Source organism: Zonotrichia albicollis, chromosome 6, assembly GCF_047830755.1.
Source record: "Zonotrichia albicollis isolate bZonAlb1 chromosome 6, bZonAlb1.hap1, whole genome shotgun sequence".
NCBI classification, from domain to species: domain Eukaryota; kingdom Metazoa; phylum Chordata; class Aves; order Passeriformes; family Passerellidae; genus Zonotrichia; species Zonotrichia albicollis.
Window position 1 is genome coordinate 53037631 of NC_133824.1, and position 13362 is coordinate 53050992.

Sequence of the window (13362 nt, forward strand, 5' to 3'; positions counted from 1 at the left end):
AGTTCAAACTAAGCTACCAAGCAAAACTTAGCAATTCACACAGAACAGGAGAGAGATGCAAACCAGAATCCTTCTCTTAGATAACACAGCAAATATGCTCCACAAATTATGCTCCATTCATCTCCACAGAAATCCTTTTAGTGCATTCAGGGCTGGGAGAGTAATGAGGCCTGAGTCAGTTTCTCATTTTTTTTCCATGCGTTTATTGGCAAGTATTTTTTTAAAAGCAAGCTCAAAATGGAAGCAGGCTTTTATAAACTGGAAGAGTGCTGCTGGATGAGTGCTCTGTGGGCATGGCAGCAAGATACTGCTCTTGTCCCTCCCTGGCACCAAGAATGATACACTTCTCTGACCTGTTCCTGAGTGAAAGTTCTGCAACTGCTCAAGAAAAGGAAAAAAAACAACCACCCTTTTCATGCTTAATGTTCTGTAAAGCAGTGCCTTATGTTGTTATTACAGGGAACATTTTTTTTTAGTTTTGCTACATTTGATAATTGACTCCATAGCCTTTTTTTAAAAAGGATTTTTTCTGGAGTATACCTGAGTCAGCAAGAGAAGACACTCCTAACTCTGTTCAGGGATGTAAAGGTGTGGCTTAATAGTCTAAATGGAACATCATTTCCTTTGTGCACCACTGACACACTATTCCCATTTTAGCTGGTTTCAGTACCAGCAATGTTAGAATAAATTGTAGGTAACCAGAAAGCAGAACAGCATGTTATTTACTGCTTATTAATACTGAACCCACATGTAGGCAAGTGTCTCATGGGAACACCAAATTCCTCCCATCTGAATTCAAGAACAAAATGTAAGACTCAGAATAAAGTGTCAAACAATGGACTTTGTTCTGGTAATTCTTCTTCTAAAATCTGAAGATACCATTTTTTAGAGCAGTAAGATACCACTTAGGCCAGTATTAAACATTTCTGAAGTGTAAAAAGTGAAATTAGCTGGTTTTTTTTAGCTTAGTATAATAAGAAACCCAAGTGTGAAATGTAGCACCTACATTCTTAAATTTTAAGATTTTTAAATAGTGAAGCTGTATTATCAACTCACCAGCTTTTCTTCTTTGATGTGAGCGTTTTCTTCTTGAACTTTTTCACTGACTGACATCTCCTACAAAAAAGAAAAGGGCATGAAGAACAGTAAAAGGCATTTAAAATAACTGTCTATTTTCTTTAACAATATTGCTTTAATGTGATACAGTGAATCATCATGAGGTTATTTAAAGAAATGGAACTATTTTTAAATGTCTCCGTACCAAATTTTTACTACAAAATTATATTGATATTCATAGCACATTTATTTCCCCAGAAAAGGCTATAGTGGAAACAGTTTAATTATAATGTATATGCAATATAGTAGAAAGGAATCACTAATCTGTATCCATCAGAGATCACTGCCAGGAGGTTTGCTGAATGAACAACAGAAAATATTCACCAAAACTTTAATTTGTTTAAAATCCAAAATACCATTCTGATTTTCTGTTGCAGTTCTTGAAACTGTTTTTCCTTCACTGCAAGATTGATGTTTTCTTCTCCCACCCTGTACTGAGAGGTGACCTTGGACCTTATCAAGTCTGTAGTTACTTTCTTCAGTTCCTTAACACAGGAAACACATATAAATAGTTCATCCAGCATAGGCATTGCAATTCAAAACAGAGACAAATCTTTTCAACTATCCTGCTCATGCCCCACTTTGAAACAATGTATGGAAAAAACAGAATAAATTACAGGTACTGAAATGTGTAAGACTGACTTTACTAAACTTCAAACTTGTCACACGTGACTAAAAGTTTATTTTCACAGGTAAAATGTTATTGTGCCAATTTTCATCTCTTTCAAGTATTTACTTAATAATTTTATTATTTCCACTTCCAAGATGTATATTAGAAGTGGAAATTGAGTTGGTATTGGTAAAACCAATGGGTTTTATGAGTTCTTTACCCATATATACAATAGGAATTACTTTTGTAACTACGGTGTACATTCTTGGGAACGAGGAGGAAAAAAAGGGAGAACACTGATTATCTGGTAAAAACAGGAACTGGCTATAAATTTGGAGGATCTCTGCTCTTCCTGAAACATTAATTACTTAATCTCAAGAGAATGCTAAATTAATTTTATATTAGAAGCTTCTACAACATGATGCCTTTGATTTTATAGTCTTTATCCTCTTTTAAATATCCTGTGAGTGGTTTTTTTTTTTTTTGGGGTCTTTTTTTTTTTTTTGGTGTCTGTTTTGTAACCAGTTTATTCAGAGCTCCTAGTGCAGCAAATAAACAGCAAAGGCTTTGATCTCATTAAATTACAACTTATAGTTCCTGGAGCCATAAATATTGTGCCCTGCTCTCCCCCTCCCCTCCCATCCTGGTGCAAGGTAGTCTGGTTAATATCGCTCTCTCCTTGAGCACTCTGACGTTTACTCAGACAAACAGCAGAGGTTATGAATGCTGCTCACAGATAGCATCAAGAATTCTCCATGATGCCATAGTGGTGAACCAAGCATTCAGAGTGGTCATAGTTTTATCTAACAACTAAGTTTGGTCTGTTTAACTTTTCTTCACAAAACTGGAATTTCGGTTATCACACACAGAATTATCACAGGCTGGTGGTTTAACTGTTCTGGACAAAATCATAGAACAGTACAAAAGAAGAAAAAAAAAGATTACATTGCAACTGAAATTCACAAAGTTTTATGGAAAATACAAGTAGAGGTGGCACTTTTAAATAAATCATTTTTTTGCTAGAGGTTTTATTTCTCACGAATTTTAGCCATAAATTTTAAATGATCTAGCAAGTCCTAAGTGTAACTGCAGAATCAATTAGAGAACTGAAAGCCAGCAATGCTTTACAATTATTCTATTCTGAAAGCTAGTTAGGTTTTGCCCATCTCTGGCAGTGCAGACATATCTGAGCTGTACTGCTTTACCTAGAATGAGCCATGCAAGGCTCCTGCTCTAAGTGGCAGAAGTGCCAGCAGCTCCAGCTTTGTGCAAGTGCAAAGGTGCCCGGTGGCAGCCAGCACAGAGCAGCAGATGAACAGGACAGAGAGCCCAGCCCACAGCCTGGGTGCCACAGCAGGTGCAAAAGCCTGCCATGGATCTGATGCCAGCTGTTTCCCAAAAGTCAGGCTTTATAGTGTGCACAAAAACCTTATTTTGTCATGGGGAAAGCACAAGTCATGCCCTTGAGGCAGAAAAGATTATTGTATTTTCTTCTTTGTAATGGCAAGTAGAACCCATCTGGAAGCAAATCTGCTAATACAAACCTATAGGCAGGAAAAACCAAACCAACCAACCAGAACACAACACAAACTCCCAAAAAAATCTCCACAAATTAAATAACCAACACTAATAGCAAAGTTTTACATGGTGAGTGAAATCACAAGGTTTGTAGGTGCAAAAAGAATTTTAAAAATTATTTTCTACCTATATACATGTGTTTTCTTGTACCCTGAAATTAATTACAATGTAACCCCAAAGTCTTTGCTTTTTTTTTTTTTTTTCTAGTAGCTTTGTCTCATTATTAAAAGCACAAGTAGTATCTAAAAATCTAGAAAGTCTGTTGAATGTGAAAAATAATTTTATCAGGTCTGGGGTGTGCTGAGAGAGAATGATAAGGATTTAAACCCATTCCCTTGAGCTGTTGCTAGTAAGCAATGCTTAAGGATATGGCTGAAAAAACACTTCATGCCAGTGTAAGTCAAGAGTGTCCCAAAATCCCAGTCCTGCTCCTTAAACCTGCTTTACTTCTCCAAGTTGGTCTAAGCTAAAGCTTCCACTTTTTTTGCTTGGGGTGCTTTTTTTGGGCTTTTTATATTTTTTTTAATAAAATCTAGGTTTTTTTCAATACAAAATATTAATTCCACTCTCCCTTGAGGCCATATAAATACATGTCCCAGCATAAAGGAATGGTGTGGGACTGGAAAAGCAGCCAGCACAGGCAGATGTAACCACTTCCCAGGACTGATACCCTATGAAAAGTTAACCTGTACTCAGAATTACACCCATGTCTGTTGGCTCTCTTCCCAGATTGCTGCAACCTTCTTGTGCTCTTTTGGGTCTTGAGCAGTAGAGTTGTTTTTGAAGCAGCAGAATGACAGAAACCTTCTTCTTGGCCAGATATCAATGCAAGCATTTTCACAGCGGTTGAAAAGAATCCTACCACACTGAATATCAAAATGTTCACATCCAAAAACAAATGTTACTGAAAGGAAATTTTGCCACAGTCCATTACATTACAATTTAGGAACTGGACTTGAAGCAGGCAATTCCAAGAGAAAATTACAATCTCTCTAAATAATATTTCTTTCCTGAAATCCCAGAAGAGTAAACCTGTGCATAACAGATCTCAATTTCACTTAATTTTTCAGCTGTACATATTAAACACCTTCATAACACATTTGCAATTTCATTAAAATTGGAGATTAGTTTATTTTTACCCATAAATGTTAAATAGCATTCACTAACTTCACATTCCCATTAAGAACAAATGTGTGAGATCATGCAGGTCTGAGTGAAAGTAATGGCTGTGATAAGAGCTGACAACCAAATTAAGATTTTAGTACCATGGATAGTCATTCCCATTCCAGCACTGAGGCTACAGAGGAAAGAAGTCTGAACCCAGAAGTTGTCAGAGCTGTTAGAGGTCAGTCAAGTCTCCAAGGCAGATAAAACCAGCTTCAGAAGTTGTCCCAAACTGTGCTGTTGATATCATGACTTCTTTCAGCTATGTAGCAAGTGAAAACAGCCTGGTAATCCCTTTTCAAAATTCTTCTAAATATCCCAGTTCAGATTGTTCAGAAAAGAATGGTCAAACAGATAAAACCAGTAAGAAATTCAGAAATAAATACAATAAAGGCATTTCCTGCTGAACTGAGGAAGCTGGATTAAGTTTCAGTTGGCCCCCTATTTCTGCTTATCTAACAGTATTTTATTTAAAATTCATAACCCTTCATGAACTTAAGAATCAAGAGTAGAGCTAAAAAAAGAGTGGATCAAATAATATGTTTTACTGCTGGAGTACATAAATCTCAATTTCTCTCTCACACCTATGTTACTCACAAATTTCATAACGTAAAATTTTCTTAAACATTTCTGTTTTCTTACCTCTCAAATTACTTACCCTCAGAGAATGCTAAGTAATTAATTATTCTTGGTTTCTCACCAAAGAGACAAATCCAATTTACTGTGATGCTGTAATATTTTTAAAACTCCTCACTTTTTAATTTACAATATACTACAATAAAGATATGCTGCATTTTAGATGAAATGTTTCTGTCACATGGTCCTGTTTCTGTCACATGCAAATTATTTCCCTTTTTTTTAAAGGAATTGCACAGTTGGAGTGCACACAATGCACAGACAAAGCTGCTCTCAGACCTTCAGAGTTATGATGATATCAACTCTGAACAAACATGGCTTTCCTACAGAGGAAAGTTATCCCCAGTGACACCTTCCAATATTTTTCTGTTTCTCTTCCATCCATCAAATATTCCAGAAAAACATATACAGTTTTTATATATAACCTATCATTTGAATTATGTAGCTAAATAAACATTTTTAAATTCTGTAAGACCTCACTGTGATATAGAAATTAATTTGGGAATTTTCCCAGTATTCTGCTTCATTGTAACTGTGGATTTCAGCCTGCTTTTGTGATGGTAAGAGTTCTCAAATCTTTGATCACTTCAAAACTTGATCATTTTGACACTGAGGTTTGGCATGTTACATTCTAGTATATAACTAAAAAATCCAAATTGAATTCCTGATTAATTTTTACTGTGGCAATATCTCCATGTAATAAATATGAAAATTAAGTAAAGCACTAAAGAAGGTAAGAATGAAATAAATTTTTAAAAATCTCAAAATGTCTATATTTCAAGATAAACTTAAAGTCTAGCTTTTAGTGGAATCATACTCCAAAGAACCTTAACAATAAGAGGCTACATGCTCTTAAGAATAAAATAAACAACAGTAGAATAAAATAAACAACAGTAGATTCAGGGAGAATTTTCAAGTACTTTTGTACCTTCAAATCCCATTTTTCAGGCAAACAGGTAAACATCAGTTTTTCAATCAATATAACACAAATATAAATGGTCACAGTTCCTTTTCCTCATGTACAAATTATCTTCTCCCTTTGCCCTTCTTTGTTTTCAAAAGCATTCACAAACTTGGCAGAGATTCCATGGTAATTCAAAGCAATCATCTGGAAACTGGGGATTAACATTAGGCCAAGTTGAGACACTCATGCTTTTGATCCCTACATAAAATCATTACAGAATCTAAAGGAGAAAAAAAATTGAAAGGAGGAAAATAAAAAGACAAGGAGATATAAAGAAGAGATGTGGTGTGGAAAGATGCTGAGTTTACAGAACAATTCTGACTTTTGAATGCCCATTTGTTTTTCTCTTGTCAGCTCTTAAGAAACAGCTCAAAGGGGAAAGAATGTTACTTTTCCCAGTATTACCTGTGTTCAAGAGAGCAAATCAAAAATGTACTTGGCAAAGAGGAGTTTCTGAATAGAGGCAGGAGAAAAGAGCTTAGGGACAACTTCCTTGTCAACTCTAACCTGATGTCTCAGCAGCCTTGTCACAAAACTCTCCCATCTGAGGGATTCAGTTACACATTTTACATTTCACATTACACTGCTACCTTCCTCACACGTGGAGAAGGGATGGCAGCACAGCACAGGAAGAACACAGGTTATTAATAATTAGCAGGAAACAAGGAGGATGCTGTGGAGGTAATTAAAACCTCACAGGTTACAGAAAATTCTCAGAGCGGCTCCAGTTTTAACTGAGGTGTCTGTGGAAGCTAATTTAGCCACAAGTCATGGAATGAAAAACAGTTCTGCTGCTTGTCCACTACTTCTATTAATACATCAGCAGCTTTTGGAAGACCCAAAGAATCACAGAATATTCTGAGTTGGAAGGGACCCACAGGGATCATTCTCCATCCAGAAATGTGCACTGTACTTACTTCCTTCAGATTACTTATTTCAGTCTCTTGTCTTTTATTCACTGATGCTAGTTTCTTATTGTGCTGTATGGCTTCCTGCACTTTAAAAAAAAGTTAAAGCATGTTAACAAATAATTTCACATTTGAACAAGTATTTGATTTCTAACTTCAATATATGTGCATATAATTCATTTTAAAAAACCTAAAACTGCAAATATGATTCAACTACTTTTTCTGTGTAGTTTGATACTATATTGGAGGATTATACCAGGATTATACAGACACAACCTGTTGTCTGTACCTCAAACAATGAGTTAAGACTTTTCTGTATGTTGGCCTGCCTCTTTTAACTGTAATTTAATTTTTAGTGTTCTATGATGTCATTTTAGTAGGACTTTCAATCTTGGTTTTTATTTTTTAAAGATTTTCTTGTAACTTTCTGATGAGTTTAGTTATTTTCAGACTAAGACAGAACATAATGGGGCACAGAACAAATTAATAACTGAGTTAACAGATATACAGGGTTATGTGCACATAGGCCATGGAAGACAGAAAAAAAGCAGAGGCCAGCAGAGCAAAAAATTCTACAAATGACTTCTATTCCTGCTGAAAGGGGAGGGAATTTTCTCTCAAAATTTATACAGGTGAAGATATCACTAGGAAATTGCTTGAAATTCCACCATGAAAAGCTGAAGATATTTACTGGTTCCTGTACTTTTTCAGACAGCTCTAGTCAATCTTTGTATTTTCATCCTATCAGGTTTTCATCCCCTTCATCCTTTTCTGGTTTTGGATTTCTCTTTTTTCACCCCTAACCTTTCTTCTTTATTTTCCTCAATATTTTCTGTCACCACATTTGAACACAAGAACTGCAGACACCCAGAATGTCCTCTGCTTTTCTGCTAGAGATGGTCCATGGGGAATGATGGACAAGAGCCTTACAGCACCATAAGCAATTTTGCAGTTTTGAATGAGAATACGTGCTTAAAAAATTAACATACTGATGAATGCAACAGCTATCTTCTGATACAACTTAGGAATACCCCCCAGAACAACAAGCAGGCCAAAATTAGTAAAACTCTCTTTCAGCAAAAGTGCTCACTCTCTGCTTTGAAGTAAAATCAGCAGGACATTGGTTAGCCAATAATGTTCTAGATTTAAAATTTAAAAAACTGAACACAGGTAACTTGAGGTACTGAAACACCACAAATATACATAGAATATGTTATCACTTTATTGAAACTAGATTTGAAAAAAAAAATTGGTTTCAGGCAGAAACCTGAAAAATTTAGTGAGATTCAGTAATTGAAGCTTTTTTGGTGTTTTGGGGGTGTTTTTTTTGTTTGATAGTTCCTCAATGTAATTCCCTGTGTGGTCACATTTACAACTGTAGCAGATCAGCAAAGAGCACTGAGGAACCTCCCAAGATATTTGATGCTTGGCATAGAGTAGCTGCCATTTTTCTGAGTTTTCAGGTGTCTCCAACTGGGTGCTGTCAAAGCACAGCAAAAGCAAGGGCTGGAAGGCATTTAAGACATACATACCACTGTGCTCTAGCTTGCCATGAACACCTTTCACAATCCCAAAATGAGATGCAATAGTAGCATAACACCTCTCAACTTCAGTCAGTTTCTTATGATGCTCCTCTTTTGCTGTTAAGTGCATCTGCAATTTTTGATCCTGTTGGCAGCATAAATGAAGCACCCATTTAATGACAGTAAGTAGCTCTCCAGCTACTTTTGAATATAACAGCATAAATGCAAAATCATTCCCAGAATCTTTCAGTTGTCTGTTTCATATCTAATGACCTTTCCCATCTCCACATAGCAGGAAGAGAGACAGAATCATCATGATAATCAAAGGACTTGAGCATCTGAGATTTGAGTAGAGGCTGAGGGACCTGTGCCAGCTCAGCCTGGAGAGGAGCTGATAAATGTGTATATTCCAGGGGAGGTGTGTGTGAAAGGAATAAAGAAACCACAGCCAGGCTCCTTTTAGTGACAGACCCCTTTTCACTGACACAAAGTGAAAGACAAGAAATTTCACTTAAACTTGAGGGGAAAGACATTGTAAGGGTGGGCAAACACTGGAACAGATTGCACAGGCAGGCTACAGAATCTATCCAAGGAGGTACTAAAAACCAACAGCCATGGCTCTGTGACACCGGCTCCACTGACCCTGCTCTGAGCCACCTCAAGAGACTCCTGACAGCTTCACCCATTCCAGTCATGGGCTTGTAAACAATGGCACAGCCAAGGGCGATTAGGAGAGAGTTTGTGCATTTGACAAACCTAAATAAAAGAATTTCAACACACTTGCTAAAAATCACAAGTGCATCAGCTACTTCTAGAATAGAGGTGACTTGGATTTGGACTAGTGAGGCTAATGCAGATTAACACCCCATGCTTCCCAGAAAAATATAAATAACCTTTCAGTGAGTAATTCTTATATACTCAGTGTCAACTAACTGTTCTAATATCATAAAATATGATGAAATCACTTTGTATAGTTGTAGGGGAAGTTTCTAACAACTTTTGAAAGCATCTAACACTTCATTTTACTTCTATTCACATGTTGGCCTAAGTAACACCACAAAGAAACCCATGTGGTAATTAAGTGCAATATATTTAATGAATTTTACCCATCTCTCTCATTTTGTGGAAACTGTTCAGCGACAATTTTTTTGTTATCCTTATAACAGTAAGATTTTTGTGTTCTTCTTTATAGTGTATTTTTGATAAGTTTTGTAGGCAATATTTGGTGAATTTTGAAATTAATTTTTCTGAAGACAATAGGGTAAGTTAATTCCTCAGAAAGGATAACGATTTGTTAAGATATCTAATCTATTTCTAATCTACAGAGCAACACAGCAATTAAAATGAACTGGGCCAAATTCATTCCTGTGTGTAAATTCAAGTTACACCAGGATGCATCTGGCCCAGACTGTTTGGTTTTGGCAAGGCTCCATTTTCACACAGTAACAAATGCAATACATGTCCAGGCATCAGAGGATAATAAAAGCTGATAGTAATCAAATGAAATGACCACCATAAGACTAGCAAAACAGGATATACAATACAAATTTCTCATGTTTTATAAGGTATGAAATTAAACACACTACAGCAAATGGAAAGTCATAATGGAAGCACTGGTAAAGAAACACCACCACTTACAGATATCACTGCGAGGAATGTAGGTTGAAAATATTCTTATACTTTGTTTTTCCTAATCATAAATTAACTGTTGAAGATCTGTGCTTAACTAATGCTAGGAGGGGAATTTTCTAACAAAAACATTAAAAGGAAAGATTTTCTTCCTTTTTCCTGGTAGTTCCCTCAGGTATATTTATTCTAAGAGATTGATGAACAGGGAGACAGCCCTAATTTGAGACTTGAACAGCTTGTGGCAAAATCTGAGGGGTTTTGTAGTTTTTAATATGGATTTTTTTCTTAGTGTTATCCCAATTCCTTTCTTTAGTCAGCAAGACAGTGATAGTCTCTCCTCTCTCAAAAAGTTGAAATATGCTTTGCTACTTCATGGGGCTGGTCTGCTCCACCTGCAGGAGTTTTATTAAGAGCTTAACACTTGCCTAAATATGATTTTTGATGGCAGGCTGCTCTCCAGGCTTAATGCACAGAGAAGTAAAAGCCTGAGTATGTGATTCGTCTCCTGCCAGTGAAAAGGTTGTAAAACATTCTTCCATAGAAGCCAATCAAGAAACACCAGGAGACACTGCAGGATAGGGAGTGGATGACCCTGGAGCTGGAGTGAGACCCACAGAATCTTGGTTCTTCTTCCTTATGTCTGATACTGCAAGAACAGGAATTATTGCCCTGCCCTCCACCAGTAATAAAGATAAGCTGGGATGGGGAGTGGAATTGATTGTGGCCATATGGCTTGTTGAGGCACAATGATTTCTTGGTGGAACTAGACCCGAGAAATAGCTCAGGGTCAAGTGGGTGACTGGAGAAACACAGAGGGAATGGCTCATATCTCAAAGATATTCTAGAAATGGAGTCATGAGTCAGAGGTACTCAGTGAAGCAGAAGGTGGTAACTGGGAGGTGAAAGTGTCAGAGAAACAAAGAAGATGTAATGGCATGGAGACCAAAGGCAAGATCACATGAAAATTATGCTAAGGGCTACCAACTGTAGAGCTTCAAAATGGGAATCTTTTTTCACAGCAGTTTCTCCAGTTCTCACCGTTTTTCAACTTAAAAATAATTGGCTTGAATTTATACTGTATCACTGCTTCCTTCCTGTGTTTCTAAACAACATAATATGATTACAGGAAAATTCCTAAAATATGCAGAAAGGGAACAAAAACATCCTATCTTTGATTATTATGAACAAACCAACTTTTTTTTTTTGCAACAATTCCTTTTTCATTCAACAACTACACTTGTATTAGAAAACTAAATGGTGGCAGGGAAGTTCTCAGAAAATGCCTGCAGTGTTGTTAAAATATCCCTGACACATTTTGGCCTGTGCCAGCAGCTCCTGGGCACAGTTCAGGTGGGAACACAGTTCCCTGTCTGCTGGGAACCATGTGGATTATCTGGATCTAAATTCCCTCTTTTCTGTGGTGGGGTTTAATCAACCTAGACCATCTGACAGCAGCTTCACTCATTGATTTCACAGCCATTTCGTTTCCAATAAAAACAGTAAGGGAAGACAAGAACAGATGCCACGTGCAGAGAGTCCTGGCATTCTCCAACACCTGACCATTTTCCTCCAGTTACTTCCTAATTCAGCAGCAGGAAAACAAATGCAATACAGAGCTCACACTCAAGAGTATTCTATCAACTGAATTGGCTTTGTAGTAATCCCTCCTGACTGCATGAGTGCTACTGTCCATATGCAGTGAGGTGTAAAACAATTGCACTGCATGCAATAATCAACACTGTAATTGGGGGGGGGAAGACAATCATAAAGTTAAACAAATAATAAAACACAAAAAAAATCTCTATACTGCCTTTCAGTACAAAACAAAACCTTCCACTACTTCAAAATTATAGCATATATGGTGAGAATTACATCAGCACTACAATTTTTGCATAAACTTAACTTAATAAGCAGCATCCTAAAACATGGTGTTTATGTCAAGTATTGACATTGCATATACCATTCTAAAAGAACAGAACGAAAGGAACAAAACCAGAATAAACAGCTGCATCAGTAAGGCACACCCAGTCCCCAGCACACACAGAAGCTTCTTCACGGACTGGCAGGGTTTCTAAGGTTCTCAGATATAAACTGAGCAGCACATCTGCTTACTCTCAAAATATACACCAGAGAATGAGCCAATCTGTCTTTAACAAAATTGAAATAGCTCTCAGATAAATGACTGGTTCAGAATTTCATCCATTTGCTTTTTAAACACTTTGCCATTGGTGATGACCAAGAGTCTACATGGGCAGCTACTCCTTTGATCCCCTGAATGTGTCACTTATTTCAGTGCAACCACTCAGGGAGCAAAGTTGGTAGAATTCGACCTGGTCTAAAACTGCATTAGCCCACTACTACAAAAGATTACAGGAAAAATTTCACTTTTGTTTACCTTGTGGGGTATTTTGTTTTCATTATTTCATATGAGAGCATTTTCCCTAAATAAGCCCCAACTGTACATGTTTTGTTTAGTGCTACATGCAAAAGAGGATTTCCAGCATCCTGCCCCACTCAATAGCATTTTAGATTACCATACTCTGTATCAAAGCAAATGTTTTCAAAATATTCCAATAATCAATTAATGAAAAGTTTAGGAATATAAAAAATATATTTCTTTAAGCAGCATAGATGCATTTCCAGCTTAAAGAAAAGGTGTTGACCTTTAAATATTCTCACTCAGATGGAAGACTGAGCTTGTAAGTTATGAAAGAAAGATAATACGTAAAATGACCTAAATGCAAGTCCAGTTATTCTGTATATTTTCAACACATTTTTAGATCAGCTGCATTTTAGGAATAAATACAAGTTAAAAGTGAAGTAAGACAAAACACATTTTATGTTGCCTTTGATCTTTAACTTGTAGCCTTATCTCCCAGGTCAGAGGGCACATTATTCAATTTCACCATATTTTGTGTTAAACCACTGTAGCGTTGAAGATGACTTTCAGTACAAATGTCATGGTACTTAAAGCTAAACTGGACTCTAGTTTTTTGAGCTTCTTAATTAAAATCACAGTTTGTAATGGTCTGACAATATTATCTTTATTCTTTCCAGTTGAGCAGCAGCAGAATTTTCACAGCATTTATTCAATCAAGCCTAGCAATGTTTCTGTGGCTCACTCTTTCACTTCCTAAAACAGACAACAGGGTTCAGAGCCACTATGCTGTCACTCTGGGTAAATTTATTCCCTGTGTCAAAGGGAGTGAGAGCTGCACTGGATGAAATCTAAAC

The 13362-nt window shown here is 36.6% G+C and overlaps 1 protein-coding gene across 1 annotated transcript in view; it reads right to left on the bottom strand.

The window, feature by feature from the left end:
- Positions 1-13362, bottom strand: part of CCDC73 (coiled-coil domain containing 73) — a 77032-nt gene that overhangs the window by 20765 nt on the left and 42905 nt on the right. Inside the window, exons 10-13 of the mRNA XM_026795856.2 lie at positions 8509-8644; positions 6986-7065; positions 1473-1601; positions 1057-1116 (exon numbers count right to left, since the gene is read on the bottom strand). Of these exons, the coding sequence (XP_026651657.2) occupies positions 1057-1116; positions 1473-1601; positions 6986-7065; positions 8509-8644 (405 nt within the window). The remainder of the gene's footprint in view (positions 1-1056; positions 1117-1472; positions 1602-6985; positions 7066-8508; positions 8645-13362) is intronic.